We start from the raw sequence: 16,278 nt of genomic DNA, 5'->3' as shown, positions 1-16,278 counted from the left end.
AAGAGCAGGGAGAAGCAATGAAAGGTGGTGCTGGTGGTGCTGAGGTTTGAATCAATCTCCTCTTGGATGTTCTCTAATGTTCCTGCTGCCCTAAACATTGCCACACACGAGCCCTTCCTCAGCATAGGGCTGTCTCCTCCTGTCAGGGTAGTCAAATGAAGCTCTCCTGCTACAACCAGTCTAACTTGTAGGGCTGCTGACCACCTCTCCCCAATACTGGAAGTGTGAGTCCTACCCACATAGGACCTTGTTTACAGGCAGATGTCGCCCTTTACCTTAAGGGCAAAGGAAGACTGCTCACTCAGTTATTCATAAAGGCAAAGCCCTGGCTGGGACACATTTCACAAGGCTTGGAAAGAGCTCCAGCCTCATTTAAATTGCACCAAGATTAGTGAACTTGGTTTGAGCCAACATGGTACTGAAACTAGCAGCAGCTTCCTTTTGAATTCTGGGAAAGTTGGTAAATGGATTTTTTTTTTAAAGGAAAGATGGACATGGAAAACAAGAACAGAGCAGTAACCCTGAGGACCTACTCTCTACAAAAAGCAAACAACAACAAACTGCAAATATGTCACGGGCTAACCCTAGTCAGGGGAGGCATGATGTTTAATGGAGGGGGTATCACAGGATATTCTTGAGAGCTACACCCTAGCCCGAGCCGATGTCCCTAGACTACACTAGGGAACACCGATCTAGTTCTCTTCATTTTCTCTATCCTATCATCAGAGAGATATGAGGACGTGTTCTAGGAGAAAGCAGAGGCAGCTGGGGGAACACTGTCTCCCTCAGAAAAATGAGGCATAAGGCTTCTGTGGTGATAAGAATCTTTTCTTCTCCCGGAAACTAGTTCCAGAAGGAAATGGCCAGGGTTATAGTTAATCATTCACCCAAGCACTTAAAGGACATTTTCAAAGGTTTGGGCAGAACTGGCCCCAGGCTTCTCCTGTGCTCTAGGTCACCTAGACAGCCACCATCAGGTAAGAACCCAGGCTACCCCTAGGGCATGTTAGTTGGGTGAAATCCTACCGTTCAGGGTGGTCTCCCTTCACCTCTAATGCTGTCACGTCGGAGCCATTTATTTAAAATGACCATGAAGGACAACCTGGGAGGGGGAATAAGATTTATCATAAAGGGGCCGCATGTAACCTGAGGGGTGAATGTGGAAGGTCAAAGGGAAATTGTTGTTGTTGCCAGGCAGCCATGCCCAGTCCTGCCTTGTCGCCTTGGTGACGATGGTGAGGGAGTAGTTATAGAAGAATCTGGTTCTTCTTTCTAGCACTGACCAGAGATACCAGCACTTTCCAGCAGCTGTCTCCTCACATTTCAGAACAGCTCCAGCTAGCTTATCTGTGCAGTGGCTTGAGGTCTAGACTAACCACTCCAATTTGCCGTAGGAGGTGTTGGGGGGTGGGGAGGGGAGTGGGACAGAGCACATACAACACTGACAACAGAATTAGCTAACAATTACTCCATTTTCACTAACAAAATCAGCCAGTTTTCCAGGTCCCAACCCTGTGGCTATCAGCTCCCTTCCCAAGGGGCTCCATGGCAGGGGTCCTTACTCTTCTAGCCACCTTCTGAGAAGCTCCTTTTAGACCTTAGACCCAGGAAGATGGTTCTGAAGGTACTGCCCCAGTCTTTGTTCCTAGACACATCCCCTAAAAATCTTCCAAGTTACTTGGCAACTAGGACAGGAATTACATGGGGTGAAAGGCATGTAGTGGCACTTGGGCTTCAACCAAGGGTTAGGGCTGGGGCGTCTACTTTTGTTTCTGTTTGATACAAGGAAGTGGGGCTAGAAGAGAGCTCAGGCACACAGTCTGTTTTAAGATACTCCCTGTTTTCAGTGTTAAGGTTCCCTCAGCTGCCTGCTCAAGGGATCATTTCCTCTCATGTACAATGACCTAAATAGGCCAATAGTATACCTACCACATAGTAAAAGAGATATAGGAGCCACGTTCTTTGCCACAGATTATCCTTTATCCACCCACCCATGCTTTCTCTTCCAGGTAAATGGAGACAGCTATCACAAATATCACGGAAGAGTTTGTCCAGACACTGAATGAATTGTCCAAAGCGAAGGACTTAACCGATCCCTGGTCCTACGGGCCCCTGGTAGTGATGTGCTTGTTCTATACCACATTTATCGTTCTCTTCCTCTTTGCGGTTTTTTTCAACTTCTGCCGCTCAGGGGTGACTCCCAAACCTACTTCTCAAACAAACCAAGAGAATTAACTTGGACGAGAAGAGAAGGGAGAGGAAACTGGTCTGCTAATCCCTGTCAGGAAGCCATCACCTCTGCCCAAAGCCAAGTTCTCCGGCCAACGACCTCCACAAAAGGTCCTGGGAGATTCTAGACTCAGAGAAGTCACAGGGACCATTTTTGGAGGGCTGAACAAGATGGAGAGGGTGGAGACTGCTCTGAGACAAATTTCCATGTCCCCTGGGGTCCATCCTATAGCCTTAGGTCTTCCTGCCCCAGGATAAGTTCTTCGGGGCCTTTACCAGAGATGTGGGGAGAGGATCAGGGAAGAGGAAAAGAACTGTAGGAAAAATCATGTCTGCCAAAACCCCTCCACCCTGGCCTGCCAAACCAGCCATGTTCTTCCTGTTTCAGCCTAGCTCTGCTGGTGACTCTGAAGGGCTGAGCCTAGAAGCTGAAGATAGGGACAGTTGGGGGGCAAAAAAAACCAAATAAAACTAATCCCTTTAAATTCTTCAAGTCCTGAGAGTTTACTTTTCTTTACAGCCACAAATGCCTGAGGAAGCTTCACTCACAAGTTCCATACAGGGATAAGACTACAGGGTCCTCCCTCCCTGTAGCTCAACTCAATTAAGGGCTAAAAATCAAGTCCCCTCCCCCTCAAAGTGCTAGTATTTCCCAAATGGAAACTACATAGTGCTCATTACAATGATATCTAATAAAAAGCCCCATCATGAATAATCAATGTTTCCACCCTCTGCCTGCTTCCCAGAGTCAGAGAAAGACAGAAGAATACCATTAGTTGCCTCCATTCCAGTCTCCACACTGAGTACCTCCTCTTAGCACAGGTCTCAGGCTTGAGCTGCCACTTAAGGATTCCCATTTCCCCTATGCAACTCTAATCGAACCATGAAGGCTATCATAGCAGAAAGATCCTCATCATTTTTTTTAACCTATATCCACTGATTCTTGATTCTAGGTGTCCAGAGTCCAATGATTCTCTTTTTTTCAGGAAATAGATATTTTGAATTTAATATTTTTAAAAGCAAATACTCGAACCATCATCACATTATAATAATTCCAATCAGAAATTTTCTCTTGAATAAATGGGTGAGAAATAACATAAATCTGGAATCTATATACGTGGTCAATATCTGTCTAAAAATAATAGTGATATAAAAACAGTAAGAGTATATCCCTATAAAAGGAAAACAGTTACTTGCTTCTTGGTTAAAAGAAGAGATTTAAAAAAATTATGCCCTGATAAAACAGTAAAAGAGAAATTTATCATCATCCATTTATAATTGTACTGTGTATTGTCTCTTGTGATGTGCTTAATATATCCCCGCTCTGCCTAACTGCTTCCCACACCATTCATTTTCTCATATGACTACCAATATCTCTGTCCCAAAAGTTCCCTTTTAAAGGATTTTTTTTTTAGGACGCAGCCAAGGCAACTTCAGCTTAAAACTGGGATGAGCTTTTAGGAAACACAGGTGTTTATAGAACATTTTTTCCTTCACTGTACACTGTTTAACCAAGGAAGGCTTCTCTTAACTCCAGAGAGCTACTCAGGACATAGGGGGACAAGAGAGCTCCCCACTTTGACCCTTGGAGAGACCTAGGCCAGACGAGTGCTTTTCAGACCAGAGCTTCTTCCCAAGAACAAAATGGGCAAGAAATTCAAAGAGATGAAGTCGGGGGCAAGGTGGGGGGAGGGGGGGAAGAGGCGGGGTGTGGAATTGGGGAGAGAAAAGAGTCCACAGACAGACATGCCCACTAAGGCAAGGAGAGTTATATGTCAAAGGCAGTTAGAAGACCACTGTGTCCCCGATTCCATAAAGTAAGCACAGTGGCAGGGTCCCTGGGCAGCCCCTTCTGTAGGGCCTCTGTGTTTGTGGCAAGGAGCTGACATCACATAGAACCCCTATGGAGAACTTGGCCCCACCCCTGACCAGAGAAGCATCCAGAGTTATTTCTAGGAAGCAGCAACCAAAGCCCAAAGCGGGTTTGACAATTAGCAAGAACACTTGGCTCTTTCATCTCTCAGGAGAAATGAAAGCCTTTCCCAGAGAGCCTCAAAAGACCCAGTTTAGCAGCTCCCTGCAATGCCTGGCACTGAGGGCACAGGACAACACCAGCTGTGGGCAAGGGTTGTTACTGAACTCCAGCCCACTAGTCCTGCCTGTTGGGTGTGGCTCAATCTGGCCAGGTCAAATTATGGAGAAAGAAATTACTTCAGTCTGGAGCTGCCTTCTCATTACAGAAGATCAGAGAGTAATGAGGGCCAGGACAGAGGAAGGAGAGGGGAGGACTAGAGCCCAAGGGGCCCCTCCTTTCTATCCCCACTGACACAAGCCGGGCTAATACAGGCTCTTGTGATGCCACTGCTGCAGCCCCCTAACTGGCCTCCTTGCTTCCAGCATGTCCTTTCCCCAATCCTTCTACACAGTGGAATTGTCCAAAACATATATTTTACATGAAATCAGCTCTAGCTTCCATAAGAGTACTAAAGAAGAGCTCGCCACCCCCTTAATGCCCCCTCAAGCAGTAATCCATGCTCTATGCAGACACAGCCTGAACTTCAGCCCCCAGACTCCTCCCTCTCTTGGGCCCTGCCCTATCCCATCCCACTCTGGTAAGTGGCTGTGAGTCCTATCAGTTACATACAGGTCCCCTCCTTTTCTGTTCTCCATTGCTACCACCCTTGGTCAGCTCCTGCAGCAGTCACCCTCTGCCCTGGCCTCCCTGGTCTCCGTGGCTCCTCTGGCCAATCCCCCCAACAACGCTGCCTGATGAAGCTTCCCAAGAAGCAGCTCTTACCACGTTACTCTCCTGCTACTTTTGCCTAGTGTATTCAAGGCCCTCCACAATTTGGCTCCAGCCTTCATTATCTTCCACTACTCCCTTTACCAGCCCTACTCCTTATTCTCAGAATACAATCCATACTTTCGAGCTTCCACATCCACATCAATTATCTGATTGGAGAAAGGGCCTGTTTCCCAATTCCCATCTTTTAAATCCTATCCATCCTTCCTGCACCACTTCAAATGGAGCATTTTCCATGACACCCTTTTAATTCCCATCAGACAGAAGAGATCCCTCCCCCCACACATTTTGCATGTCTCTTCTTCCAGACCAAATTTTAAGGTCTGTGAGGGTAGGAGAGAATGTTTTTTCTTCTCCACATCACCCTCAGCACTTGGCATGGTGGCTTTTTGAAAAAAGGTGTTCAAAAAAGGATGACTATGAATTAATTTGAATTGAAAAAGTTAATCTGCTTCTCTGTTCTAACAGCCAACTTCTCCAGCCTAAATCACCAGCAGCCCAAGAGATGAGCAAGGTCAGGTGCTGAGGATTACCTGGGTCTTAAAGTAGCTGCTGTCCTTGAATAAAGACAAAGGAGGTGGCCCAGCGCCATGTGACAAACACAGTGCACAGGACTGAATCAGGAAGGGATGGGTCACTGAACTACAATATGAATGGTTTCCCTACTACAGGCTGGGCCATTTACCATGAGGTTGAGCTTTCTGGGGCTCAAGCCACCCTGTTTTTCCAATGAAAAAGCTGCCCAAAGGCAGACTGGGGAGAAGCAGAACTACCTGCCTTCCTTCAGAAGTCCCACCTTGATGGAACTTGCTTTTTCTGACCTCTTAACATTAACAATACTTACTCTAGGGGAGGGAAATACTCAAGCCAACATTTTCTTCAATTCCAAACAAGAAATGATACTTACCCCAGCTTCTCACAGAAGTCCACCAGGGCCTCGAAGGCTGTCATGCTGGCTTTATCAGAGTCCTTGTTCCCTCTCTTTTCCTAGAGGTAATCAAAGGCCATTGAAACAAAAACTCTTCCTAACCCACTCCAAGTTCTGCCATCTTTCCATCTGCCCTATGCAGGTATACGAGGCAGCAGTGGGTCCTGAGGCTTTCAAACTCCACGTCTGGTGTTTTTTCCACATAGTATTAAGGCAGCCTGACATAGAATTGCACAAAATTCTTCATGAAGCTGACCACTTTTAATAGCCATGTTTGTTTTAGTCCACTTTAATACTTTTAATTATTCATGAAATAAAATATGATTATTAACCACTTCGATGACATTAGATGACTCCACAATCTTCCTATAACTTTTGTACTCTACTCTTTTCATGAAAGAGAAGAGAACAGACTCTACAAACTATAAACTTAGATTCTTGGCAAAGCTCTAGAATATCTCATGAAAGGGACAGTCTGCGCAAGTTTAGAAAAGGAAGCCATAATCACCAAGAGCCACGTTGGCTACATCAAAAACAATTCATGCCACACCAACCAAGTCTTTTTTAAAAAGGATCATCAGACTGGTAAGACCATGGGAATGTTGTAAATACAGATTTCAGAAAAGTATCTGACAACATAAGCTAACCTGTGAACAAGCTAAAGACACCTTGGCCAGATGATAGCACAGTTAATTGACTTTGGAACTTGCTGATTAAGAAACCCAAGAAAAAGTCACTAATGAGCTGATGTCAAATCCTGGAGGGAGGTCTGTCTCTTCTAGGGATGTGCCCCAGAGACCTGTCCTTGGCACTGTCATTCAGCATTTATCAATAACTTAGATGAAGGTGTAGATTGTATACTTATAAAGTTTGAAGGTTACAGAAAGCTAGAAGGAATAAAAACATGCTAGATGCAGGATCCAAAAAGATCAACAGAAGGGAATAAAGAGCCTCACTGAATAAGATGAAATCTAATAGCCAGAAAGAGTAATCAAATGAGATGTTAGGCTCTATGAAGAGAGGCCTAATAGCCAGTACCCAGGAGGTGACAGTCTCACCTGGCCCTTTCTGGAATAGTATGTTCAGTTTTTGGTTCCATCTTTTGGAAAGCAGGGTCTCCGGTGGGGGTTGGGTGGGTGGGGAACTAAGATGGTGAAGGGCCTGGAGACCACGCCATAAAAAGAAAATGGGAATGATTAGACCAGAAGATAAAGTTCATAGTATGATAGAAAGAGGACAGAACAGGATTGGTTAAGTCGTTTTTTCACTCGCGTCTGACTCTCCACCATCCCATTTGGGGTTTTCTTGGCAGAGACTAGAGCGGTTTGCCACGTCCTTCCCCCGCTCATTTTACCAATGAGGAACTGAGGCAAACAGGGCTAAGTGACTTGTCTGAGGTCACACAGCTAGTAAGTGTCTGAGGCCAGATTTCTGCTCTGGAAGATGAGTCTTCCCGACTCAGATGTCTTTAAATATATGCTATCTAAAAGATCGCCACATGGAAGAAGGATTAGATATGTTCTTTACACCAGAGAAAGCAGAACTAAGCACGAGGGGTGGAAGTTACAGAAAGACAAATTTAGCTCGACCTAAGAAATGTGGATGGCTCAGGAGGTAGGGGCAAAGCTGGAAGTCCAATTGTCAGGGGGATGTAGCATATAGGTTGGACTAGACGGCTTCTGAGATCCCCTTCAATTAAGTGACCTTGCCATGGAAGATACATTGTTTCTGCAGTCCCTTCCTCTGATTGGTCAGTATCTCCCAGAACCTCCATTTTAAGTCAAGTGCCCAGACCAGTTATTTTCACTCCTCCATTCCTCCCTGAGCTCCATTCTTGGTTCTCTTCTCTCCACCATACCTGCTCACCCCTTGCCCTCCTCCCAGATTTTCAGCTTCCTTTTACGTGTTATGTTCTCCCATAAGCTCTATATCATTATTTTTGCTTGTATTTATATGCTCGGGGTCTAGCACAGTGCCTGGCACATACTAAGTACTCAATTAATACTTGCTAACCTTCCCTGCTAACTTGAGGTCCAGATCTAAGAGCACCCCTTTAACCTGAAACTGAGGACTTGGAAAGACAGAAAGAGAAAGGCTCAGACTGCTAGAAGAGGCCTCATTACACTGTCACTTGAAAAACGTGTCTCACCTGGATATCAAACTGGAGAACTAGCTACTTGGCTCAGATGGGAAAGCTGAAGATTGACTACTTGGGCAGATCAGCGTATCCTCCATGATCTAGGACTACTCTTTGGGGTACACTTGACTATCTACCTCTTGAGGGGACTAAAGACAGGATGAATGATGAAAAAGGTGGACCCACTGAATCTTAGAGCTCTGTGCTATAAATTTCTGTTACTCTTTTTTTTAAGCAGAAACATATCAAGGAACTTACAGAAGCATTTCAAGGATTGAATATTAATTCTTTGGATTTGTAATAGAAGGAGCTAAGGAATTAATTTTTAAAACTTCTGAAACATAATGCTCATCAGAGGCTGATTCTAAAGGAAGTCCTTGAACATTCTTGAATCGTAACGAATTCTTCAAAACCACCAACCAACTGAAAAAGCAAAGAATCAAGCTGTATAAGATCATACATAAGATTCTTGCTTTATAGGGAATTTGAGCCAGGTTACTACATAATCAACCAAACAATACTACTGAAATTGGACGCAGTTTTGAGGAACTGCCTTATCTGGGCTGATGGAGGGGGCAAAAATTAACCTGAATGGCCAACACCTTAATCTACCTAGGTTGTAATCTTCAATGCCAGGAGTTAAGTCAGAAAGGTAAACCATTTCAAAGTAACATAGTTTAAGGAATAAAAGTGATCACAGATTCTTACTGCTTTTTTACGGACTCAATATTCTGACGTAGGCGGTAACAGGGGAGTTGCCAAAAAGCAGCTATAGACAAGAGACCTTATCAAAGACATGGAATGTCAAATTTGTTGTTGGACAACAATAGCCCTCACCTTGGGGTCTTTTTAAGGACAGATTAATAATTTCCCAGCACTCCCCTCAATGTTTTGTTCTATTAAGAAGGTTATTAGGCTGTCAAGGATGTCAAATGTCACGTAAAACTGGCAAACCTCTACGAATACTAATTTTCTTTTCTAGATTATTTAAGTGGAATAGGGCTGCTCAGTTGTGTACACAAAGTTCCACATTAATTAATACGATGAGCTCCCAGAAGGAAGGGTGACTTGCACATCATCCTGTATACGGCGGGGCGAACCAGCCTAGATCAGAAATGGAATAGGTCAGAGTTTCTGTGCAAACTGAAGTGGGTTTGGACCTGTGAATGGCTCCTGCATTTCCAGTCTGGGCAAGATAGTCTTTTTTTTTTTCTTTTTAAGTGCATTCTTTGTACTTGATGTAAAAAAATGAAAGAACAAGGATTTAGGTAGGATCTCTGAAGTGGAAGCAGTATTCTCTTTGTAATGTTTGAGAGGAAAATGTAAATTTTAAGGGCTTGGTACATTTATCAGAACTAAATAGACCCTAGAAAATACTCAGGATTGAGGACTGGCAGCAACTGTCACTCACATATATGTTAAGGGTAATGTCTATTACAAAGAAAAACTACTTAGACTTTAATGAACCAATTCATGAAGGAATTGTTTTGTTTTGTTCTAATAGATGAAAAGGAATTATTTGTTTAAATATTACCTTGCACTATGACTTTAAGTCTTTGTAGAAATAATGACTGACCGTTGGGGTAAACAAATGAATTTCAAGAGAAAGACAGATAGACAGACAGACAGAAAGGCCCAGACTGAGAATAGGACAGAAAATTTGAGCAACTGCTACCCAAGCCTCACCTGCAGTTTTGAGATCTCCTTCTTTATCAGAAAGCTGACTTGATCCCGATCATTCCTAGAGTAATAGAGGCGGCACCAAGAAGGCTGTCCATCCCTCCCAGCTCGTCCAGACTCTTGGTAATACCCAGCCATTGACTTGGCAATATTCCAGTGGGCAACAAATCTGCCGGACCAGAGTAAAAACCAAGGGAGAAAAGAAGAGCTGAGCAGAGGGGTGATCTGATCTTGTGGTTGGTTTCCCTGCTTCAAGTATCTCCTCATTCCAATCAACCCTCCATTCAGCTGCTACCCTGACTTTCCTAAAGCACAGGCCCAATGGTGTGCCCCCCTCTTACTTCTAGCATAAAATGTAAACTCCATTTGGCATTTAAAATCCCTCACAACCCAGATCCTTCCTATCTTTCCAGTATATTTTGTTCTTCTCTGTGAACTTCTAATACAGCTACCCCAGCCTACTAGCTATTCTTTGAACATGACAATCCTTCCCCCCTCTCTGTGCCTTTGCACTGGCTGTGACCCCCACACCTGGAATGCTCTTCCTTCTGGTTTCTTCCAGGACTCAGAAGACTCAACTCATACCCTACCTTCTGCAAGAGCCCTTTCCCAGTGGTCCTCTCTATTGCTAGCACCTTCCTTCTAAGACTACCTTCTGTTTACACTATAAATCTTGTATGTAGTTATTTGCATGTAGTCTCCCTCATTAGAATAGGAGCTCCTTGAAGGCGGATGGTGTTTTTGTTTTTTCTTTGCATTCCCAGGGTCTAGCACAGTGTATGGATTGGTAACTGGTTAATAAATGCTTGCTGACTATTACCAACACAGCAAGTCTCTCTCCACAATGTTGAGGCTGACAGATAGGATAGAAGGGTGTATGTAATATAAGAGGGCGTTAAGGGTCTTGGGGCAAGGAGAAAATAGATATCTGTGCCTATCAGCAGGTTTCAGTGCCATATAGCAGCCTAACCTGGAGTCCCATCAGGGAACTTTAAGAACTTCAGTGTACATATGGGAACAAAGTCAAGATAGTAACCCCTTTTAGCCTTTAGACCAAAATGTTTCCCAATAGCTAGGTCCATGGCTGGGAGTCAAATACTATTAAGAATTTTTCAAATGTACACTTAAGAAAGCTACCATTTACCCTGTAACTCTCTGGGTCATCAGGAAATAGTAAGGAGAAGATATTCAATTCTTTACTGCCAACTACCTCTAAGGTACTATTCAATTAACTTACTGCCACCAATATCTCCTGTGTGCCATTTAATAGAAAAGCATCAACAAAGAGTGGGGGGCAGAGTCATGTAAAAGGGCATGCAGTATCTATGCTTAGTTACACTGGGCTCAGGGTTCTACCCCTTCCCTGGTGAGCGGGAGAGTCTAGCCTTCTTAATTCAACCACAATATAGTACTTCAAGTGGCCCAGTGGAAAACCACAGGCCCTTTTTGAATTCCCCAAGGAGCTGCCCCTCTTTCTGACACCGGAGGGAGAACACCTGTCCGTTCCCTTGGACAGTCCCATAGGACTCACCCAACCAGTTAAGTCCGAATAACTGCCCACCTGACATTCGCTTTGTCCACCCCCATCCCAAAACTGATGGTCGCAACGATAACAGGAACCTTCTCCTCCATCCACTCGTTCTGCGCCAACACCCTGTCTCCAGCCTTGAGCCCTGCAGAAGGACCAAAGAAAAGTGAGAGCTCTGAAAGGAGGAGCATGAAGTTCTGGGGTGCCACTTGAGATTCCCGTCCCCTATTGGTGTCCCAGGGAGTCTGAAATATTAACCAGTTCCTATAATAGGGGACACAGAGGAGAGCATGAAAATCATACCCACAAACCCCATTTTAAACCTTACTTTAACCCCAGTTCCTTCCTTCTGAGACTTTAAGCCCAGTTCTCTGGCTCTTTCTGAAGGCAAAAAGATGACATACAACTTGACAACCGGAAGACAGGGACAACCAGGTGGGTTCCATTAATGGGGTTCTTAAAATGCAAAGGATCAGTCTCTATGGCCCCATGTACCTGCATGATAAGCCTTGGCTTTTATACCCCTGGAGCTGAGCTCTGTTGCCACCTGTTCACAGGCCTCTCGAGTCCTGCAGTACACAATGCCACAGCCAGGAAAAGCCTGCAGGAGATAGACACCAAGTTGTAATCAGTATTAAAATGAACAAAATGACCATGGCCACCATAGGTTTTTCCTCTTGATAGTTCCTACAATCTCTTCAGGGCTATATGTGCAAGCAAGGAATAGCAGGGGCCATTCTGATTTGGGATGCAACAGGAGGAAAAAAAAGTCAAACCCAAGCATTTTAATTCTACCATCTCATTCTTTCTCATCATTCAGATTTTCCAAGTTCCCACACAGCAGTAGGGTCTACTGCTTCACCCTTCAAGGGAGAATCTAGGATAAAGAGAATCAGAATAAAGGAAAACTGTAGAAAACAAAAATTCATGAGTTCTCTAAGCTTTTAAGAAGCTATTGCCACTGCCAGCCAAGAAAGCCAGAAAGGAGAAATAGCCTTAGGAAACAATTTTCATCTGTGGAATCCAGAGTGCAGGACCTATATGTAACATCCCAAAGATCTGGTAGTTTCCTCTTATCCTGTTCTCAACAATCATTTACCCCTTTGTCGTTTTTCTGCCCAAGCGCTTTCAAGCAGAAGTCCTTGAGGTTTCCATAGGGATCACCAAGCAGGTCCTTGAACTGCACATCATAGAAGAGGTTGGCCCGGAAACAGGGGGTCTTGAAGATGGCAACTGGCTGTCGCAACTTCAGGGCAGTGACCACATCATCCTGAACTTGCTGGGTAGCTGTGGCTGTCAAAGCCACGCAAGGAGCATGGGGTATTTGTTTCCTCAGGGTGCCCAGCCGGAGGTAATCAGGTCGAAAGTCATGTCCCCACTGGGAGACACAATGAGCCTCATCCACCACCAGGTAGGAGAGAAGGTGTCGAGATACCAGTGAGTTCAGAATGGGCTGAAAGGAGCCAGAGGCTGCCATTTCAGGCGTGATATATAATAGTTTAGTCTGTGGCTTTTCTTTCTCCAGGTCCATTAGAATCTTCTTTCTCTCCTGAGCAGATAATTTGGAGTTCAGAGAGCATACATGCACTTTCAGGGCCAACAAGTGATCTACCTGGTCCTGAATAAAGAGAAAGGCAAATTCTGCTCTTAGGACTCAATCACTCACGTTAATCCCCAAGTGCATTCCCCAGCTCTAATCAGCTCTTTCAGTCTATGAGACACCTTTACTTTATTAAAGGACACAAGTTTCCCCTCCTACCACTAGTACCCAATTGGCTGTGCTCATGATTAAAATTTTGTAAAAGGAGAAAAAACATGACTTTTATGGTGTTGATATCCTGATGCCCTTTCTAAGATGACCAAGATCAGAATGGGAGAAAAACTCAGGAAGTATGGCTGCAGGAAAGGTCAAGGGTTGAGTAGGGTGAAGGAACAGCACAAAGCCACGAGTGCACCTTCCCTGCTAGGCAGAGGCTCTTCTCCATTCCACATGCAGATTAGTAACATGATTAATAAACAGAAGACAGGAAAGTTCAGGCTTTTCAAGACCTAAATGAACAATGTCTCCTTATAGCATCATAGACCAAGCAGTAAGCAACAGAGGATGCCAGCTCGGTGTACCACTACCACATATTCAAAGAAAGCTGGAAAGTGAGCTAAGAGAAGGCTAATGGGCAATAAAAGTAAAAGATATACCCTTAGTTCCATAAACAGAGCTCAGCACGGTCTCATGATGCCACCCTTCTACCATATCTATTCTCCACACGTGAAAATGGGAATTCTCAAGTAGGAGAAAGAATTCTTTTCCTTTGAATTTTCTTTTTTTTATTGTGAAATTAATCATGAATACAATCATTTCAAGATGCACAGAACAGAGGATTCTTTAGGAAACAATTTCTGTTGCAAATAGTGGCTTAAGAAAAAAGAAACAAAGTAGTTATAAAATTCAGTTCGGTCATTTTTTCAGTCATGTCTGACTCTTCCTGACCCTATTTGGGGTTTTCTTAGCAAAGATACTGGAGTGGGTTTGCCATTTCCTTCTCCAGCTCATTTTACAGAGGAGGAAACTGAGGCAAACAGGGTGAAGTGACTTGCCCAGGGTCACATAGCTCGTAAGTGTCTGAGACAAGATCTGAACTCAGGAAGATGAGTCAGGTGACTGAGCAGCAGACACAGTAGTGGGCCTGGAGTCAAGAAGACTCATCTCACTGAGTTCAGTTCCTGTCTCAGACACTCGCTAGCTACGTGACCGAACAGTCGGACGTGACTGAACAAAAAATTACCTTATTTGTACCCCCTTTTGCCTTTCTCCCCCACCCCCATCTATTCATTTTAAAAAAATGTTTTATTGACGCTCTTTTTCTTCATGTCTATCGCTGTCAGTGCACTAAGTCACATTCCCTTCCCTTGCAACAAACACAAACAAAAGCAAACAAAACAAAGCAAGATACAGCCACGTCAGGGGCGCGTGTTTTGTTCTGTCCCTCTAGTCTATCGCTTCCCTGCCAAGAAGCGAAAAGTACGTTTCATCGTCAGTCTTCTGAAGAAGGAAAAGTTCCTCAAGAAGGGAAATTGAAGATAAACTATTTGATTCGTGAATAGTTAAAACACTCTAACAGATGAAGACAAGACCCTAAGCCAGCGTTTTCCAACTTTTTTTTTTTCTGTGACACACCTGTGACCTTACCAGGGTCCTGATAACACCAAAGGTTTTTTTCCACCCATTCTCCCTATCCCTAACCAATCCCAAGCATCCTTTTTCCTCTCTTTATCATGATCAATACTACTTTACTTCATTTGCCTGTTCAAAAATTGACTATGGAGAACAAGGAAACATAACATTGTTAAAATATGCCAAAGACACCTTCACGACACTTCTAAATTTGATGATGCACCAGCTGTAAAACTGTACTTGAATCCTTGGTCTGTAAAAACTGATAACCACTAATACAGAGAGCAAGACAGGCAAATCGGACAAGGCAAAAAGGGGAAAACCAAAAAAAAAGGAAACGAAACTTCCACCTGGACAATCTTCCCCTTTTTAGTTTCATTCCTCCATTACCCCAAGTCTCACCTGAATCAAGGCGATAAGAGGAGAGATCACAATAGTGATACCTGCCGCCAGCAGTGCCGGAAGCTGGTAGCACAAGGATTTCCCTGCCCCTGTGGGCATGCACACGAACACATCCTTCTCACCTGTGAAAACAACAATCTTTTACCCTTTTTACCATTTGGGGAAGGGAACTCCTTGAGGAGGATCAGGGGATTCTCTGATCTGGCACCACTGAAGTATTTTCATAAGGAATCATAGTAATAGCTGACAATCATATAGCTGCTTTAAGGTCTGCATAGTGCTTTCCATCCCTTATCTCATTTGGAGGTAGTAAGTTTTCTTAAGACGGATCTTTGAAGATTGAACAAATATTACTATCTCCCTTTTACAGATAAGCGAACCTAGGCTCTGAGAGGTTGTGACCCCTTAACCTTTCTGATACTGACAGAAACTAAAACAGAAAAGTCCAAAAAAGCTGGGTTGTGGATGGTTGGATAGAACATCCATTAAAGTAAAAAAGTAGGGTGAGAGAGGATTGGGCAGTGTTGGCATAGAAATACTAACTGTGACGCCTCCTCTGGGGTAGCAGCTTTCATTTCTAAATGCATCAATATTAATATTCTGCTTTGCCCTTAGCAAGGTCCATTTATTTGAAGGCTTAACTCACAATATCCATCTAGCATCACTTTAGAAGTTAACCCTGTTGTTCCCTCCTTTCCCTTCATGGGGATGCTTGATCTTATGATGCTTGAGAGGCAACCCAGCAAGTTAACAACTGAAACTAGTCATTCTGGCACCTAACTTAGAAAACTAAAACAAAGCCAAAAACAAACGGTGGGAGAATAGCTGCTTTTGGGTTCACTTGGGATGCAACCCTACTGGAAGATGTATGAACCAGGTCACTTCTTGTGGCTATGTTATCTATGAACTATGCTAAAAGGACAGGTTTGCTTTCCAGACTTAGAGGCGTTAAATTGGGAGGGAAGGGAAACTTCACTGCAGGGAAGAAGCACTGTTAGCACAACCTCAAAGGATGGTGTCCTTGAGGTTTCACCTCAAGGTTGGTAGTATATTACCTTTAACCACCGCCATGGTGGCACTCTCCTGCAAGGTGGTCTTAAATGAGTCAAACCCAAAGGTCTTCTTGAGGGTGCTCCTGACGCGTTGCTCAGGGCCAGAGGAAAGAGAAGGATAAGGGCAGGCACTCATCTTAGAGACAGGTGGCCAAAGGTTAAGGCAAAAATGGAGACAGGATGATTGCATGAAAACCCCTCTCTGGTTCTCTCTTCATTATGGCACTTTCATGTGTCATAACAATCCCAAACAACACATTCCAGAATAACCATCTTTTTTTTCCACTCTCACCTTCTTAGGAAAACTCGAACACAAAAGTAAAAATTCAACCCCCATTTCTCCCTCA

General features: G+C 44.0%; 1 protein-coding gene across 1 annotated transcript in view; it reads right to left on the bottom strand.

The window, feature by feature from the left end:
- The window catches only part of RECQL5 (RecQ like helicase 5), a 34,605-nt gene that overhangs the window by 17,491 nt on the left and 836 nt on the right, over positions 1–16,278 (bottom strand). The window contains exons 2-8 of the mRNA XM_036756009.1: positions 15,935–16,078; positions 14,880–15,001; positions 12,405–12,923; positions 11,801–11,906; positions 11,339–11,450; positions 9,784–9,946; positions 5,940–6,019 (exon numbers count right to left, since the gene is read on the bottom strand). Coding sequence (XP_036611904.1) covers positions 5,940–6,019; positions 9,784–9,946; positions 11,339–11,450; positions 11,801–11,906; positions 12,405–12,923; positions 14,880–15,001; positions 15,935–16,067 — 1,235 coding nt within the window. The 5' untranslated portion in view covers positions 16,068–16,078. The remainder of the gene's footprint in view (positions 1–5,939; positions 6,020–9,783; positions 9,947–11,338; positions 11,451–11,800; positions 11,907–12,404; positions 12,924–14,879; positions 15,002–15,934; positions 16,079–16,278) is intronic.

The sequence above is a fragment of the Trichosurus vulpecula genome, chromosome 4, assembly GCF_011100635.1.
Source record: "Trichosurus vulpecula isolate mTriVul1 chromosome 4, mTriVul1.pri, whole genome shotgun sequence".
Taxonomy (NCBI): domain Eukaryota; kingdom Metazoa; phylum Chordata; class Mammalia; order Diprotodontia; family Phalangeridae; genus Trichosurus; species Trichosurus vulpecula.
Note: the sequence above shows the minus strand (reverse complement) of the source record. Positions and strands in the feature narration are given on the sequence as shown.